Source organism: Entelurus aequoreus, linkage group LG11 (assembly GCF_033978785.1).
Source record: "Entelurus aequoreus isolate RoL-2023_Sb linkage group LG11, RoL_Eaeq_v1.1, whole genome shotgun sequence".
In the NCBI taxonomy this organism is placed as follows: domain Eukaryota; kingdom Metazoa; phylum Chordata; class Actinopteri; order Syngnathiformes; family Syngnathidae; genus Entelurus; species Entelurus aequoreus.
The window spans coordinates 58,672,361-58,692,660 of NC_084741.1; the positions used below are offsets into that span (position 1 = coordinate 58,672,361).

The 20,300-nt window shown below is 39.2% G+C and overlaps 1 protein-coding gene across 3 annotated transcripts in view; it reads left to right on the plus strand.

Moving 5' to 3' along the window:
* Positions 1–20,300, plus strand: part of me1 (malic enzyme 1, NADP(+)-dependent, cytosolic) — a 194,088-nt gene that overhangs the window by 141,802 nt on the left and 31,986 nt on the right. For all 3 annotated transcript variants that reach the window (XM_062063613.1, XM_062063615.1, XM_062063612.1), the window contains exon 6: positions 1,943–2,046. In XM_062063613.1, the coding sequence (XP_061919597.1) occupies positions 1,943–2,046 (104 nt within the window). The remainder of the gene's footprint in view (positions 1–1,942; positions 2,047–20,300) is intronic.

Below are 20,300 nucleotides of genomic sequence, written 5' to 3' on the forward strand. Positions count from 1 at the left end.
GATCGGGTTCTTTCTGTGTGGAGTTTGCATGTTCTCTCCGTGACTGCGTGGGTTCCCTCCGAGTACTCCGGCTTCCTCCCACCTCCAAAGACATGCACCTGGGCATAGGTTGATTGGCAACATTAAATTGGCCTTAGTATGTGAGTGTGAATGTTGTCTGTCTATTTATGTTGGCCTTGCGATGGGGTGGCGACTTGTTCAGGGTGTACCCCGCCTACCGCCCGAATGCAGCTGAGATTGGCTCCAGGTCCCCCCACGACCCCAAAAGGGACTACGGTAGAAAATGAATTAATTAATGAATATCTAATAATTTGTATGTACAGAACTATGAAATAAGCGGCAATGTTGTCAGTATTAGAGGGGCACCTCTACTTAAAAGTGTCATGTAAAGTCTAAACTAGGTTAGGAAATCCTAAAGCTAATACAGACGTCCCAAAATAAAGCTCTGTAATTTGAATTTAGTTGCAAAAGTCAGGTGGCGCAACTGAAAGCAATGTTACTAAATTAAACAGTTATGTAGAAGTCCAAGATGATATTTTGTATATTGTAAATGTTTAGTTTTATGTTTCTCAGTACCAAACAGTGAGCACACACTTTTTAGAAGCATATTTGTCACTGACTCTTGTACTTTTACCATAGTATACTTACTGTAATAGTACATACAACCAGAAAAGCAAGCTGTTTTCCTTCTATGGATTGGGTTTAACTTGCAAGTGTACACACATATACTTGCTGCATGTGCAACTTTTATAAAACAACTACTGAATAGATTACACTGCAGTCTGTGTGTTGGTTGGATTTTCCATTTGTATATTATTCTTTAGTAGGAGATGGCCGGCCAAATGAAACGTAAACTATATGTGTCTTAAGCCATGCAGAGGTCTTGTGGAGGCTGCTTTCATACGGGAGCCTGGTTTTTAGCTCTTAATGATGATAAAATTGACTGCTATTATAGGATTATATTCAACCTTGAGTGGGTAAGGGGGAAAGAAAATGAGCTGTGCTGGCAAACTGTCAAGCAAGCCGACCTGAACGCTAAGCGTTTTTCACTTCTCATAGCTGATAAGTGTCGGTTCATTCTTTGCAATAGTTGTACCCGCTTTTTTCGGTATTGGAATTTAAGTTTTTGTTTTGGTTCATAATGATACACATAGGATGCATGTCCAAGAATGTCAACATCCCCTATATTTTTTGTTAAAATAAAGACAAGCAGCGCTATTTGTTGTTGTTTAACCCAGTAGTGATACAGTACAGATGCAGATTAATTCATACATTGCCCTCCCTAAGACTTTTCACATTGCATGCGATTGCATCAGTTTTGAAAGAATCACCAACGTGGTGATGAAAAGCTCACGTTTAGCTTGGTTAGGTTACAGTTTACCTTGGCCACCTCCTGTCCATGACTGTCCCAATACATGCCTGCCAGGAAATGACTTGTCAGCTCCATATAAATAACGCTCTGGGACACTACGGTTCTTGACTTTGCGATGGAAAAGGTGGCAGCTTCGCTCTCCCAGCTTTGCTCCCTTTCGAGCAACTGTGTAATTATGTATTCCAAAACGCATGGGAAGTAAAGGACGATCGCTCAAATGAGGCATGGAAACAGCTGCCCGGCTTTTTGGATTAGAACTTCAAAGCTCCCCAAGTCGTTTGTGCACGGTCAGTCCAAAGGGGTAATCTTTGGGACAGTCTCTGTCCCTGTCAGTTGTAATTCAAAAGGATATGAAAAATGCATAGAAATAATTATGGCAGGCAAATTAGCAGAGCTTCTGGTTGTTCTCATCGCACTAAACAACTACGCCAGCACTCGCCACAAGAAACATGTAAACAAAATGTGTTTCATGTGGAACCGGTGGACTATTACTCACCTTATCGTTCTAGAATGTAGTCATAATATTAAACAATATCCTCTCTTTTGTCCTCTACTTGTGTATATTTTTAGGCACTGTTGCAGGATCCACTTTACATTGGACTCAGACATGAGCGAGTGCGAGGCCAAGACTATGATGACCTGCTGGAGGAATTTATGAAGGCTGTGACAGAAAGGTATGTACCTTTTGGCTTGGAAGTAATTATTTGCCCACTTCCTTGCACTTAAGCCATCAATGGTACACATGCAGTGGGCAATGCAGACAAATCTGCGGTCTGGAAATGAATTCACGAGTGATTGATTTAGCTTTTATGAGTGGAATTTTGGGTTTCATGCTATTTAAATGTCCATGTAATAACTGGTCATGAAGACTGAACCTTATTGAAAATGAATCAGACTACCAAAGCTATAGATGTCATTTGCAGACTTTAAAAGGGGTCAATAAGTTGAGTTAAAAGCTTTGTTTTTTGGGGGGTACTAATACCAGTCTGTTTATTTTGGCCCCGTAGAATTATTATGGCCAAAATGTGTTTTTTTTGATTGATTGGAACTTTTATTAGTAGATTGCACAGTACAGTACATATTCCGTACAATTGACCACTAAATGGTAATACCCGAATATGTTTTTCAACTTGTTTAAGTCGGGGTCCACGTAAATCAATTCATGTTGAGGCTTAGTTAATCCTTGTCCGAACGAGAATAGAGCTGGTCAAGGAGCCGTACATTGTAATAACTGGGTAACTTCTCAAATACAGGGAACAGCAGGGCGATGCTGTAAAATCTAGCCAGATTGGTGTGAAATGAATAATTACAGGCTCAGAGATTGGTGTACTGATTATAGCTGTAAGGGGCTTTAGGTAATATACATGTACGTAGTTGCAGGGAAGCATGAACTCGATTACTCAACATTGCCACAACTTCTGTGACCTTTTGGAACATCTGGCCTTATTCATGAACCGATCTTAAAGGGGAACTGCACTTTTTTGGGACTTTGCCTATCGTTCACAATCATTATAAAAGACATGGCGACGGTCTTATTTTATTTTTTTGCATTCTAAATATTAGGTAAGTGTGATCAAAAGTCTGCGTACAATGGAGCCTATGGGAGCCGCTTCATTCTGCCCTTAAAAAATATCCAAACACCTCCATTAAGGTTTTATATACATGATAGATAGATAGATAAATAGTACTTTATTGATTCCTTCAGGAGAGTTCCCTCAGGAAAATTAGGATTCCAGCAGCAGTGTACAGAATTGAGATCGAATTTAAAAAAGTAAATGATGGGGGTATAAATGGAAACAAAATAGAAAAATATTACAATAGAATAAAAACAAAAAGCATCAATGAGAATACAAATATAACAGTAAAATAAGAATATAACAAGAGAAACTAGGCATTAGTGACCATGTTATGAAAATGATGATGATGCAAGTATATATATAATGTAGTAACAGGCTTACATTAACATTTAATAATTACGTATTTTGATCATTTTAAGCATCACGACAGTCCCTTTTTTTAACATCACTAATTATTACTTACGGCAGACCTCATGGGTGCCAACAAACATAATAAAACATCAATTTGTCATGCTTATAGCCAGACCTGTGTGTTTATTTCCGTACCTGACTGCTTTGGCTAAAAGTGTTGCCTTCGTATTATTATACAGAGTACGAGGCAACAGTTGTAGCCGAAACCGTCAGGTACGGAAATAAACACGCAGGTCTGGATATAAGAATAACAAATTGCATAATTTTTTGACTTCAAAACTCATGCCCTCAGTTGGTTCTGTAACAGAGCTCTTAACTCAAACACTTGTATCTCAAATCAAATCAATTTAATCGATGCTTGGCCCCCAAAACAGCACAAATTTAACATATGACATGACTTTTAAAACAAAAAACAAACTTTTAAATAGTCAACATATGATAATGTAATATACAATATACAATAGATTGTACTAACAACTACAGTAGTTTTATGAAGTAATGTAATAATAATGTACATTATTTACTTTGGAGAGTGAACTTCTGCGGTATCGCCTTCCAGCTGCTTCACTGTCAAACACACCATCCATATATTCATAGATAAATGTCCGCTGTTTGAATATTTTAACATTCTTGGCTGATGTTTGACCCTTTAGTATGGTGCGGACTAGCAGTTTACTGCTTCACCAAGATGACTACACACTGTCATTTTTTTGATGATTTATTTAATACAATGAAGATCATCCACTTCTTCTCAGCACTGTCCTTCACACTCACTTTCTTTGTTGCAATGGATGGAAAACAAAATGTTGTCAATATTGGGCTACAAGCTAATGCTAGTGAGTGATGTTGTTGGCGGATCTTACAGGGTTTGCTGTGATATTTGCTGCACCAACCAAAGCATAACATTTAGCTGAGAGACAGCTCTTATCTAAAAACACTCCTAAGTTGAAGTACCACTGTACTAAAAGCAAATAATACAACAAATTTGTACAACTGCATGCATAAGACACTGGTAGTTTTTTCTGTTTTTGTTTTGTAAATACATAGGGATAGGTGTAATAAGCTTTAGCTTCTCCCTATTCCATTTCATACTGTATGTCTTTCTTCATCTGTCAAATGTTGAAATGTCTGAATAAATGAGAACTTGATAAAAAAATTTAAGATATACCATACCGCACATTATGAGGGCCAAATCTGGCTTGGCTGTGTGAAAAGATTATGTGGGGTTTTTCCGACTTCTTCTCCCATTCCAAAAGATACAAATGTGAGGTTAATTGTAGAGTCTATAGGTGTAAATAAGAATAATTGTTTTTATGCAGTGCACTGGAATTGTGTCTCGCCCAAAATCAGTTAGTGTATGGAGCGCCGTAAAGAACAATTCCAAGGGCCTCTGACTGACAGGGGCCTCGCAAAATTAGGTAAAACAGCACCAGCTGCAAAATTCCTGTTGTTTCCCCTGGGAGTATGCTCCTTCTTACCATAGGAGTGGTCCTATTCAAGAAGAAACAAGAAGTGTCTGTAAGTATTTTATATGGTGGTTTTCTTTTGGCCTGTCCCATCAGAGTCTTGATTTGTTTGACTTAGACTAAGCTAATGAAGCCAAATACAGACAAGCAGCTCCCACGTAAATATGTTGGGCCTATTTCAAAGAGCAAAGACTCATTGAGAGGAATGAAGGATGACATACTAGCAAAAACAACCAATCCAGACCAACATCAGACTCAGAATCAGCTTTAATGGCCAAGTATGAAAAATAAAATCAATTTGACTTGGTAGACTGTGCTCTCTTTGTGCAATGTAACAAATAAAGAAAAACACAACAACTATGAGAGAGCGCAGTACTCCAACTTAGTCACGAAAAAGAGTCTGACTAAATGGGTGGACCACACACCTGTGGAGAATGTGTTGGCTGCATGGGAACTGATTGGCAGACACAGAAACAGAGCATGTCTTATGAGACCAGGTGAAACAAATGGACAGAAGTATAGAAGAACCCCGCCTATTCTTGGTTGGTATTCGCTGCATGCCGAGCATATTTGCTAAATTATTTTCCCTGCTTTATATTGTAAAATATAAGTTTTTTCTTCGTAACTTAAATAGAAAGTGTTTTTGTGGTGTTGTCTGCATGGGAAACTTTTGCAGGTAGGGATTCAGCAAATCGTGCTCTCTCATTAGTCACCTCACTCAACATTTCCCAACAGGAAGATGCTAAGAGAAGATGTGATGGTGTGTAGCTCCACGTTGTGTTAGTACAATCATGAACGCTGCATTAGTATATTTGTTTATCAATGTATACACCTGGATGTATCTATTTATCCATGTTCTATACTGCTTGTTCACATTGGGATGCTGGGTGAGCTTGAGCTTATCTCAGCTGACTTTGGGCGAGCGTTCCAGCTTTCTACATGATAATTTCTGGGCTTTAGTTTCTTCTGTAAACCATGGGGTACGCCTTTTAGGGGCCCTTTTTAGCTTTAGCGGTGCTACACTATCAATGGTGTCGCGCAGGGCGTCGTTAAAGTTGTTAGTGAGGTTATCAATAGAGCCCACATAATTTGGGAATGGTGCCATTCCGAAGGCAGTAAGTCAGTAAGAGTCGTCGTTGTGGCAGCATTAATGTTGCGGCTGCTATAGTAGTTATTATTATTATTATTAGTTTGTTGACAGTGAGTCAGAACTTCGAATTTTATAAAGTAATAATCGGACATTACTTTAGTGTACGGGAGTATCGTAACTTTGGAGGTGGTGACACCCCTGACAAGCACTAGATCTATCGTATTACCGTTGCGATGCGTGGGTTCATTTATTATTTGTGTAAGACCACAGCTATCAATTATAGTCTGGAGCGCCACGCATGGAGGGTCCGATGGGGTATTCATATGGATGTTAAAGTCTCCCATTATGAATATATTGTTGGTGTGCGTCACTAGATCAGCAACGAACTCTGAAAATTCATTGACAAAGTCCGAATAGGGCCCTGGGGGGCGGTAGATAACAGCCAGGTGCAGAGGCAGCGGTGTGACAAACCTCATAGTAAGCACCTCAAACGAGTTATATTTATTATTTAGGTCCGAGGTAAGGCTAAAGTTTTTGTTGTATATTAGTGCAACACCCCCACCCCTTTTAATGGGACGGGCAATATGCATTCCCGTATAGCCAGGAGGAGACGCCTCACCCAGCGCAAAAAATTCGTCTGGTTTGAGCCAGGTCTCGGCTAGACCAACGACATCAAGATTGTTGTCTCTAATGACTTCATTAACTAATAACGTTTTGGAAGACAATGATCTTATGTTTAAAAAGCCCATATCATAGGTAGTGGGCTGTTTTGAGGAGTTTTTGTTGAAAGTATCCATAGTAGCAATATTAATAATGTTACGTTTATTATGCGTAGTGCACTTTAAATAATTTCGACCATATCTAGGAATTGATATGACAGGAATTTTTAGATTGTTTGCCACCTCAGTAAAATGCATGTCCACCTCTGACGCAGAAAAAACATTATGTGAGTTGTATATTATTCTAAGAGAATTGCTATGTGTGCAGGGATTATCCAGCCTGGCGCTGGCTAGTTCTATCTTAACAGACTCCTTATTAGCGCTTCTTTGAGGATTAACCTTTAGCGTTAGCCCCGCTAACATCAACGCCTTTAGCTTTGTTGTTAGCCCCGCCCGACATCCCCGCTTCTGTTTCCGAGCACACCGCTTACGTCTCTTTCGTTGACGGTCTCCGCTGGTAGTGGACGCCGCTGCTTCAAAGGCCACTGCTGGATGTAGCTCGTGAAGAATTCCCAAGCTAGCGAGTAGGTCCACCGTACACGCATCTTTCAGCCCAAAATGGCCCGATCTCTCCACATCCAGAATCGTAAGTCGGTCGTAAGTGATCACGGAGTGAACACGCTGTGAGCCAGCCATGAAATTGACTGAATTGACGGGTATTTTTGCCAAATCGATCTACACTTCCAAGAGCGCTTGCAAGAAGCTGCCGCCATGAAGCGCCGCCATCTTGGATAGTATATATCTGATAGTATATATCTGTATCTTGAATCAATTTAAGTGGACCCCGACTTAAACAAGTTGAAAAACTTATTCGGGTGTTACCATTTAGTGGTCAATTGTACGGAATATATACTTCACTGTGCAACCTACTAATAAAAGTCTCAATCAATCAATCAATCAATCAAACAGCCTTATTCTAAAATCCTAAAAAATATACAGACAATACCCCATAATGCTGAGGTGAACAGTTTTTCATTTTTTTATTTTGCACATGTATTTAATAAATAAATAAAATCACATGTACATAAGTATTCCAGCCATAGTACTTTGTTAAAGCACATTTGGCAGCAATTACAGCCTCAAGTCTTTGTGAATACAATGACACAAGCTTGGCACACCTATTTTGGTCAGTTTGGCCCATTCCTCTTTGCAGCACCTCTGAAGCTCCATCAGGTTGGATGAGAAATGTTGGTTTTCATCCAGTATGTCTCTGTATTTGGCTGCATTCATCTTTCTCTCTATCCCGACTGGTGTCCCAGTTCCTGCCGCTGAAAAACATCCCCGCAGCATGATGCTGCCACCACCATGCCTCACTGTAAGGATGTTATTGGCCTGGTGATGAGCGGTGCCTGGTTTCCTCCAAACATGACGCCAGCTGGCATTCACGCAAAAGAGTTCAATCTTTGGCTACTATACCATACACGCCTGATTGTGTGTCTGCGTGCATGTGTGCAAACACTCATATGCCCAGTACTTCCATAGCTGTGTTTGGACAAAGCATTCTATTCTGTAAATTATCATGCACCTTCACGAATGTACTCCCAACTACATATTATTTGTGACCATTTATGCTCTTTCACTTCCTCGCCTAAAATTACGACATATTTCTTCACGGTTTATTAACTCATACCTTTCTTATCCTACAGATTTAATCTGATTTGTTCAAGTGATTTACATCATGTAAAACAACCTGTCATATAATCTCTCACCCTAATACTCCCACATGGTTAAACAGCCAGTTAGTTGTAAAAACTGACATTCAACACAAATCTTGGGGGGAAATCTGCTTCAAAAGTCAAACAAAACTTGAAACCGTCAACATTTTGCAAGACACCAGCAAGTCTTGCGAGACTTCAGATGGCTGAACTTATAAAGAGGAATAACTCCACAAGTGTGTTCGGCTTATGCTCTGCCCTTCTTGTGTTGATGTGATGCCACCACAGAAGGGTACCAGTAATGGCAGAGAGGAGAAGTGTAATGATAACCATAGAACATGAAATGGAACTGCGAACATGGGTCTTTGAACATATTTACCCAAAATGTGTGTTTCACTTGACCGAACATGCTCAAGGGATTTTACACCCACAAACCAAAACAACACCGGTTTGGTTGAGTGGCATCAGTCTCTGACTCAATCATGACTTATGGTTGATTGTCTGGGTTGGCTCTCAAACCTTTGACTGACATTCTTAAAGCTAGATATTAACATCCTTATCTAGCTGTATGGCGCACTTAGGAAGAAATGATCCAACATACCATATTTTTCTTTATGGAGTCTGTCAGAATGAATAGTTGTGTTGTGTCTTCATAGTATTCACGCTGCAGTAACAGATGAGGGATTTCCCACCAGGCTCCCTGGCTCACACTGTTGACAAAGAACTAGACACAGAGACAAAACAAGCTTGCTGCCAAATCTGTTTGAGTTATGTATTCTCTATTTCATCATAGCAGACATTAGCTCAGGCTGGCTAGTCACCTGTCTTGACAATTGAGGCATGTTTAATCCAAGGTTATAGTCCAAGACTGGTTTTACGTTCTATTTGCACTACAGTATCACAAAACACTATGATAAAGTTCCTTGAATCCTTGAACCTATTATGTGCCGTGATTGAATTGTAGCGTGTTGTATTTACCGTATTCATTTCACTACAATATACTGCATTCCTGATACAGCAGGATTATGTCGTGCGGTGTTTCATATCAGAACAGTTTTTTTATTGTATATTAACCGGAAATGTTTATGGAATGTCTCCCACTTACATGCAGTTCCTATTTTATACTGTTTTTTAATATTTATTACCCATATGCACATTGGCGGGCCGTGCATTTCCCACCTAGGCCTTCAGTGATGTACGGCTTCAATGATTACCTCTCAAAATACCATCATTTGTGTCACCACATGACCATTGCTGAAGAAATACTATACAGGAACACATTTACGCACTACTGGGCATTGTACACAACGGGTTATTTTCTGGCGCATTTAAAAATCAATAAACCCGCATCTGCAATTAAAACATATCTTATGCGGTGCTGTCAAAATTAAAATAGCAAAAAACATTTTAAACGTGAAAAAATAAAGAAATAAAATATCTGAACTCACATTTCATCGACAGCTTAGCTATCTTCCGGGGTTGGCCGAAATGGTCTCTTTTTTTTTTTTAAATATCCTTCTTGAAAATGGTCTTGCTAATATATGTGTCTTGTCTAATCATAAAAGACGCAGACGAGGCGTGTTGGCTGAGTTCTTAAAGTTTACTCCACAGCGTGCTCAAAAAAAAACCCGGCATGTCTACATTAAACTACCTAAACGGGGCTATTGCGCATGCGCTTCACTACGGTGGCATGCTGGGTAATGGAGTTCTTATGTTACCTGGCTCATAACATCACTATATAACTGCCTTAGGCCATCTAGAAGGCCTTACTGACAACAACACGTGATCTAATTGGCTATCGCAATTATCTATCAGCTGTATGTCCTCGTTCACTTACAGTGCACGGACGCCCGCATTGCTGAATCTGAAGGCTCAGGCCCATTTGGTACAGAATGGCAACATAAGCTATCTGAATTCTGATTGGATACAAACTCTATAAAATAAAAACAACAGCGCTGGAAGGAGCATAATACGACATGAAGACAATATGAATACTTTTAGATATTTAGGGAAAGTAAATTTAAAAAAATACTTTTATATTTAATTATGATCATGATTTCTGGTTATGTTAGGCCAGCATAGAAGGCTTTGCTGGCCCTGACGGCACACCACTGCATATGCATATATAATGTGAATATCCACTACATATCATATAGCGATAAATGGTTCATACCAAATGAATATTCTCCTTAAAACCATTTGATACCACGTTTGTTCTTGGTTTATCTATTTTGTCTGAGGTACACGTTTCAGAAATAATAGGCCTGTTGTGCAGAGGATACTGGTTCTCTGGAGGACATGCTTCTCTAGTAGTCTTTAACAACACACTCGGTTCCATACTCTAACATACATTAATTATTGTGCTTGCCTTTTCCAATAGAGTGCTCCCATAGAAAGCTGGCACAGTTGTTGGAATGTTGACAATTCGCCACAGGCTATTAAAAAGATGACTTTCATCCAGGTTGTAGGAACACACGCTGCAGTGTGTTTTGTTCAAGTCAAAAACACTCCCTCCATCTTCACTGGCTTATCTCCAACATCAAACAACAGTCTAAACTGGGAAGATATCCTTGTCCCTCACTGCTGGTTTTATGGTTAGAGGACTTCAGTCTAAATTCCGCTTTCACATTTCTGCCATTCTCATATTTTAAGTATTCCTACCCTGTCATTTATGCCTAAAAAGATTACTTGTATGTCGTTTTGTCTTAGCGGAATGATGAGAAAAGTTGCATGGTCTTTTTTTATGCAGAGGACCCTTGGTTTTGACCAGTGCCTTGGTGGTGTGAACCTCTGGGACCTTGCCAGTAGCAGGCAAGAGGTCAGCACCCTCTGGTTGCGTGTCTTCATTTACCTAAAAGCCTCAACACAATAAAAAAGTTTACAGCCGCCCCTCTTTGTCCCATTATTCTTTGTCTTCATGCAGACGCTAAGCGCTTTTAGTGCTGCTCTCTGCTTGATAGAAAACACATTTTCCTCCACAACACTACTGCTGTGTTGGCAGCCAGACACTCAGCCCCGAAATAAAGCAGCAATTTCTTGAGGTGTATAAGAGGAAGGAGAAACACCAATGGCGGAACTTCAGGACTTTTTTTCCTCCACTTTATAACATCTGAACTAACCTCTTCCTGCATTTGCCATTTTTAGCCCAAACTCTTCAATGGCGACATGGTTTAAATCAGGGGTGTCCAAAGTGCGGCCCGGGGGCCATTTGCGGCCCGCAGCTAATTGTTTACCGGCCCGCCACACATTTTGGCAATACTATTGTAAAAATAAAAAAGAACATTAAAAAAAGTGGAATGAGGTGAAATCTAACGAGAAAAAGTTGCAATGTTGACACAAAAGCTGCCATGCAGGCTGTTTTTTTTTCTTTTGTCTTTCTTAATTTTTCCTTTTTTGCCATTGCTCAAAAAAAAAAATTAATGACAAAAAATCCATTTTTATAATGAATTATTTTCAGGGCTCCAATTACTTCAAATATTTCACTTTAAAATGTTTTATGTGGTAAATATTGCATATATTGTGTAGTAGCCATATACAAACATCAAAAGCGCATAAAACAAACAAAATAATAATTCCAGCATAAAATCGACAGATATATCTGAAGTTGAAAGTAAAAGAAAAACCTAATATAAATGTATCACTTTATGAGTGGGGCACCTTTTGGATCCCAAATATATTAAGTGATTTTTTATTTATCTTTTCACTGTGATTACTCAAAAATATGAAAGAATTAAAATCAATGATGTCCTGCATTATTGATCTTTTAGGCCTCTAATTACTAAATACTGCATATTTCAGTTTTACTATAAAAAAACTAAGTTGTTTTTGACAGAAAAGCCATAAAACATTTTTTTTAATTTGTATTACTTTATATCAACTTGAAGTTGATATAGAGATTTACTGTAAGCGTTAAATAATTTAAAAAAAATAATAATCTGACTTATTTTTAACATTTTAATGACTGAGACCCTTTATGGTCCCCGGGACCCTTAAAGGTAAAATAAATAAAAAATGCATATATTTTGTTATGGTTTGAAAATGAAAAATATCAAAATGGCCCCCACATGCTTTATTTTTTCCGTGTGCGGCCCTCAGTGGAAAAAGTTTGGACACCCCTGGTTTAAATGATCACCCAATGACATCATTACGGAACAGGAAGTGCATTTTTGATGGGAATCAACAGACTACAAAAAAAGCCAATAGTCATTTGTAGAGCAGAAATACGACTAGGAAGGATTTCACCTCCCTGTTGTTCATTTGGCAGACGGCACTGCAGGTGTGTGAGGGCTTTGGCCGCAGCTGTTTCTGTTTGCATGACCTGTCCTAATTTCCTCTGTCGCTCACTTACTGAAACCTGAGCTCCGGTGTTTTTATGCAGGTTTCAACCATCCCTGTCCTTTTTGTGCCGTGGTTTCTAGCTGTAAAAAAGGTTCGACTAAGCAGATTTCTACTGCATTTCAGTGGGGAAAATGTTTCTCTAGTCCGGGGGTCAGCAACCCGCGGCTCTCGAGCCACATGCAGCGCTTTAGCACCGCCCTAGTGGCTCCATGGAGCTTTTTCAAAAATGGAAAAAGCATACTTGTTGTTTTAATAATGTTTCTGTAGGAGGACAAACATGACAAACTTTCCTAATTGTTAGAAAGCCCACTGTGTATTATGTTTGTGTTTATGCTTCACTGATGAGACTATTTGGTCAACGCTTTTTTGTCCCACTAATTTTGGCGGTCCTTGAACTCACCATGGAGTGTTTGCATGTACAACTTTTTCCGACGCTGCCACAGAAAGACGTGTTTTATGCCACTCCTTCTTTGTCTCATTTTGTCCACCAAACATTTCATACTGTGCGTGAATGCACAAAGGTGAGCTTTGTTGATGTTATTGACTTTCGCGGAGTGCTAATAATCCATGCTAACATGCTATTTAGGCTAGCTGTATGTACATATTGCATCATTATGCCTTGTATGTAGCTATATTTAAATTCATTAAGTTTCCTTTACTTATGTCCTCTGTGTATTTAATTTATATTTGCATGTTTTATGACACATTATCTGTATGTAATATTGGCTGCATTTCTGATTGTGTCCCGTGTTGTTCCAGACCACAGCAAACGTTACAATGTTGTCCCAGACCACAGAAAACGTTACCCAGCTTGCAAAGATTGTAATAAATCCATTAGAATAAAACAGCCTGTCCTTTCCTTTAACTTGGACACAAACATCTATACCTTTAGCCATTCTAAGACAGTCATTTCCAGGAGTTATCTCACTCTCTGAGACACGTACTACTCAGACCTACTCAGTGGCCTAGTGGTTAGAGTGTCCGCCCTGAGATTGGTAGGTTGTGAGTTCAAACCCCGGCTGAGTCATACCAAAGACTATAAAAATGGGACCCATTACCTCCCTGCTTGGCACTCAGCATCAAGGGTTGGAATTGGGGGTTAAATCACCAAAATGATTCCCGGGCGCGGCCACCGCTGCTGCTCACTGCTCCCCTCACCTCCAAGGGGGTGATCAAGGGTGATGGGTCAAATGCAGAGAATAATTTCGACACACTTAGTGTGTGTGTGTGACAATCATTGGCACTTTAACTTTAACTTTTTTAGTCGCTATATTTAGTGAGTGTTAGGACCCCTCAGATTAGCGATGAATATAGCGACTTTTCCTGGTCTTATTGAAGACGTTTTGAGACTAACATGAACACAGGTACCGTAAATACTTTGTGATAACACTTAAATAATGCTTTTAACTTTTTGCTTCTCCAGACAGATTTGTTTTTTGTATTTTTGGTCCAATATGGCTCTTTCAACATGTTGGGTTGCCGACCCCTGCTCTAGTCATACATTTGTTTTGCCAGGAAAGCTGACTTTGAGCCAAAGTTGGACTAATGGCTAGTTACTTACAGAGCCTTACAGCATATCATATTCAAAATCTAATAAGATACTTTTTAGGCACACCGCTTGAACGTGACTTCCAAGTTCGATCGTAATGGAAGCCCTTGCTTGCTTGATTGCATAATGTATATATCTCAGAAATGGCTGGGCATGATGAGTCACATTATTAACTAGTTTTAATTAAACATGTAATAATGTCCACTTGTGTCACTCTAAAGTTAGTTTGTGTTGATGTGCACATCAGTAGTTCAAAGTAGAGGTCAGGGTCTTATATTTGTCTTTTTTGAGTGACCAGCTAATTAGCTGCAGAGCCCAGCCGACCTTTACCACAGCTGTGTCCCAGTGTTAACATGGCTAAAGACTGTACTCGCGTGAAAGATTCCTTTAAAAGGAATGCAAGGACAGGGAGACAGTTACATTTCTATATTCCTTGTTACACACATGCAGGAGTTGCATTGATTCCAGGAGGGTGCGTGTCTTGCCAGAACACTGGCTCGAATTTGAGAGCAAGCCGCAACGAAAGCGTTGTCTATCCACAGTGTGAAGACGCTTCTAAGATACTAATCTTCACCACCATGGCAGTAAATAAACTAAGTATTTTCAAAGTAGCATTATCATTGGAGGACTAGAGGAAAAGGAATGGCTAAGCATGGTACACACACACGCACACGCACACGACACAAGAAACTAACTGATAGTATCGATACCTGGTATATTATCAGTTTATAAACAACTCTTTTTTGTTTATATTGATACAAAATCATTTTTGGTGGTTTCTGTTATTGTTTACAAACTCAGGGAGTTAATCTCTGGATACAGGAATGGCTTTGATGTTAAACTCCAAATAATTTAAATGAGACCTAATAGGAGTTTTTGCTTTTATTTAGTTATCGTGCATTAGCCACTGTATGTTATTAAGAAAAATGGTATGTGCCATTAATACTACATACACTACCGTTCAAAAGTTTGGGGTCACATTGAAAGGTCCTTATTTTTTAAGGAAAAGCACTGTACTTTTCAATGAAGATAACTTTAAACTAGTCTTAACTTTAAAGAAATACACTCTATACATTGCTAATGTGGTAAATGACTATTCTAGCTGCAAATGTCTGGTTTTTGGTGCAATATCTACATAGGTGTATAGAGGCCCATTTCCAGCAACTATCACTCCAGTGTTCTAATGGTACAATGTGTTTGCTCATTGGCTCAGAAGGCTAATTGATGATTAGAAAACCCTTGTGCAATCATGTTCACACATCTGAAAACAGTTTAGCTCGTTACAGAAGCTACAAAACTGACCTTCCTTTGAGCAGATTGAGTTTCTGGAGCATCACATTTGTGGGGTCAATTAAACGCTCAAAATGGCCAGAAAAAGATAACTTTCATCTGAAACTCGACAGTCTATTCTTGTTCTTAGAAATGAAGGCTATTCCACAAAATTGTTTGGGTGACCCCAAACTTTTGAACGGTAGTGTATGTTATCTGATTTAGTAAATAATTAATTTAATAAGATAAGCTTTATATACAGTTGTTATTTTGTTTATTTTATTTACTTGCTATACAACATGTTCAGCTCTATAATCTATTGTCAAAGTCTCAGAACAGGACTTGAAATCAGATCGGATCTGAGGCCAAAACATCCAATTGAAGGCCAAAAATGTTGATCTCTCTCGGGTGACTGAACTTCTCATCCTATTTCTAAGGGAGATACCAGCCACCCTTCTGAGGAAACTCATTTTGGCCGCTTGTATCCGCGATCTTATTCTTTCGGTCATGACCCACACTTCATGACCATAGGTGAGAGTAGGAATGTAGATAGCTCGGTAGACCGAGAGATTTGCCTTCTGGCTCAGCTCTCGTTTCGTCACAACAGTGCGGCAGAGAGACTGCAATACTGCCCCAGCTGCTCCGATTCTCCGGCTGATTTCCTTCTCCATCTTTCCCTCACTCGTGAACAAGACCCCAAGATACTTAAACCCCTCCACCTGAGACAGAGTCTCGTTCTTTACCTGGACTGTACAAACCATCGGTTTTCTGCTGAGAACCATGGCCTCAAGGTGGCTAGCAAGATATTAGCTGCCTTCTAACCGAGAAAAAATGGAAGTCCCGCAATTATTTTCACGAAAGCTTCTTCTTTTTTGGCTTCCGGCAGGCGAGGCACATCTTGAGCATATTATTGCCCTTGACAGGTCTTTTCGGGTTTTCTTCAGCCCCGAGGATCTTACGATATAGTCTAGCCTTTTAAAGGTATTTTAAATCTGCTTTTGCAGATTGTTGATGTTCCCAGCTAATATTTTTTTAGTAAAGTGTTTGTTTCCAATTTTTGACAGCATTGCATACATGATGGCTCTCTCTTCATTATACAAGACCCAAAACCAGTGAAGTTGGCACGTTGTGTAATTCGTAAATAAAAACAGAATAAATACAATGATTTGCAAATCCTTTTCAACTTATATTCAATTGAATGGACTGCAAATACAAGATATTTAATGTTCGAACTGAGAAACAAATGTTTTTTTGCAAATAATCATTAACTTAGAATTTAATGGCAGCAACACACTGCAAAAATGTTGGCACTGGGCCATTTTTACCACTGGCCACATGGCCTTTCCTTTTAACAACACTCAGTACATTTTTGGGAACTGAGGAGACACATTTTTGAAGCTTTTCAGGTGGAATTCTTTCCCATTCTTGCTTGATGTACAGCTTAAGTTGTTCAACAGTCCGGGGTTCCCGTTGTATTTTCTTACGCTTCATATTGCACCACACATTTTCAATGAGAGACAGGTCTGGACTACAGGCAGGCCAGTCGAGTACCCGCACTCTTTTTCTAAGAAGCCACGCTGTTGTAACATGTGGTTTGGCATTGTCTTGCTGAAATAAGCAGGGGCGTCCATGATAACGTTGCTTGGATGGCACCATGGGGTCTGGTTCAAATATAGAGATGAGGGTCTTTAATTTGACCTGCTGCTATACTATGTCTCAAAGTGTTAACATGTGCTCAATGTTTTCTTACCATTATTGCTATGTTGTCTATTACCATTGTTGGTATATTCATTATTCCTACATTGCTGATACAAATTATTGTTACAGTGTAATAATTATTGTTACCTGTGGTAATGCCACTATGATACAACATCTGTATTATAATCTTTGAACAAAGTAAGAGTGAAACTCATGTGAATAATCACTGAATGGAGAACTGGGGGTGGGATTAAAATAAATTATCTTCTTCCCACTCCCTTTCAGGCAAAACTGGACAATCATGCATTACATACTATACATTACCTTTTGCACTATATTAATTTATATTATTATGTGTTGTCAACTTTGTACTTTTTTATGTCATTGCCTGAAATGAATAAATAAATGGGAAAAAAATGAATGAAACATATGTTGCTCCAAAACCTGTATGTACCTTTCAGCATTAATGGTGCCTTCACAGATGTGTAAGTTACCCATGCATTGGGCACTAATACACCCCCATACCATCACAGATGCTGGCTTTTGAACTTTGCGCCTAGAACAGTCCGGATGGTTCTTTTCCTCTTTGGTCCGGAGAACAAGACGTCCACAGTTTCAAAAAACAATTTGAAATGTGGACTCGTCAGACCACAGAAAACTTTTGCACTTTGCATCAGTCCATCTTAGATGAGCTCGGGTCCAGTGAAGCCGACGGCGTTTCTGGGTGTTGTTGATAAATGGCTTTTGCTTTGCATAGGAGAGTTTTAACTTGCACTTACAGATGTAGCGGTGACAGTGGTTTTCTGAAGTGTTCCTGAGCCCATGTGGTGATATCCTTTACACACTGATGTTGTTTTTGATGCAGTACCGCCTGAGGAATCGAAGGTTCGTAATATCATTGCTTACAAGCAGTGATTTCTCCAGATTCTCTGAACCTTTTGATGATATTACAGACGGTAGATGGTAAAATACCTAAATTCCTTGCAATAGCTTGTTGAGAAATGTTGTTCTTAAACTGTTTGACAATTTGCTCACGCATTTGTCACAAAGTGGCGACACTCTGCCCCTCCTTGTTTGTGAGTGACTGAGCATTTCAGGGAAGCTGCTTTTATACCCAATCATGGCACCCACCTGTTCCCCATTAGCCTGTTCACCCGTGGGATGTTCCAAATAAGTGTTTGATTAGCATTCCTCAACTTTATCAGTCTTTTTTGCCACTTGTGCCAGCTTTTTTGAAACAGGCTTCAAATTCCAAATCAGCTAATATTTGCAAAAGATAACAAAGTTTTCCAGTTTGAATGTTAAGTATCTTGTCTTTGCAGTCTATTCTATTGAATATAGGTTGAAAAGGATTTGCAAATCATTGTGTTCTGTTTTTATTTACGATTTACACAACGTGCCAACTTCACTGGTTTTGGGGTTTGTATTTATTGAAAAATGTAAGAATATGGGTGACGCTCTCTTCCTTTCCCCATTCAAGAAAGCTTTTATGAGAAAAAGCCTGAAGAATGTGAGAAGGGTTCAGTTGTGGCCTGGGCGTTTCCGTTATGACACAAGAACACCCAATGGGTGTTTCTGTATAGTGTTTCATTGACCAATAGTGTATAGGCTCACCGGATATGTCATTTCTCCTTCCATCATTGTCCCAGGTAATATATTTGATGATAGATTATGTCAGCAAGGAGACTATTGTTTATTTCTTCTCCTGTCATATATTGTATGTATGTGCATAGCCAGATGCTGCTGGTTAATGTCACGTCTAACATTGCTTTCTTCTATTTTCCTCCACAAACCGGTACCTTTATGTTCAGGAGCCAGTGCATAACTTATAGTGGACTGCTGTTCTACATTTTTTTTTATCACAAAAGTAAATACTATGGACTAAATTGTCAACGTTGGGACCTGCTCAATCAACAATATTATTTTATGTCCACATACAGCAGAGGTCAGCAGAAGTTCTCTGTGGGCTTAGTTATACTTAAACTAAGTATGTTTTTCATTGAAAACAACATTTTATACAGTAAAAGATACCATATATTTAACTTCTTCTTTCTGTAGAAATTAAAGTATGATTTTGCTGAATGGTTAATTGGTTCTATGCTGTACATTTAGATGTACAATCTCCAAAATCTTGAATTTAGACAGAATAATATTGTTAATTTAGTATTTTCATGCTTGTGACATTACAGTATTCGCAAATTAATTTTACCATTTTTCAACATTTTCACAGTCATGTGTTTTCTACATATTATAACCAATATAATTAAGTCATGCACTCTTTCTTGATTTCCAGGAATCTTCTACATCTACTACAGTGATTAACCATTTTGGATTTTACGGTGTTTTACTGGTGCTATTTAAAAATAATAATTTCTACGGCCATTTTTTTACAGTGTGCATTCAGCACAAGTCTATGCTGAGTCAGCTGGGACTGAACAACATCAAAAGCAGACTGCAGAAGCCCAAGGGTTCGCGCTACAGTGGGGAACGAACAATATAATATGGCCGTGTCAGCTGCATAAAAATGGGACGCAGCATCCAACACATTATCACAGAGATTATTTACATAGATGGAAAACAACAACGCACCTAATATGGTACCCTGAGGCACGCCCTTTAAAGGCCTACTGAAACCCACTACTACCGACCACGCAGTCTGATAGTTTATATATCAATGATGAAATCTTAACATTGCAACACATGGCAACACGGCCGGGTTAACTTATAAAGTGCAATTTTAAATTTCCCGCGAAACTTCCGGTTGAAAACGTTTATGTTTGACGTATGCTCGTGACTTCAATCGTTGAAACAGAAGTACTCGGACACATTGTATCCAATACAAAAAGCTCGGTTTTCATCGCAAAATTCCACAGTATTCTGGACATCTGTGTTGGTGAATCTTTTGCAATTTGTTTAATGAACAATGAAGACTGCAAAGAAGAAAGTTGTAGGTGGGATCGGTGTATTAGCGGCTGGCTGCCACAACACAACCAGGAGGACTTTGACTTGGATAGCAGACGCGCTATCCGACGCTAGCCGCAGACCGAATTGATGATCGGGTGAGGTCCTTCGTCGCTGTGTCGATTGCTGGAACGCAGCTGATCACGGGTGTTGATGAGCAGATGAGGGCTGGCTGGCGTAGGTGGATAGCTAATG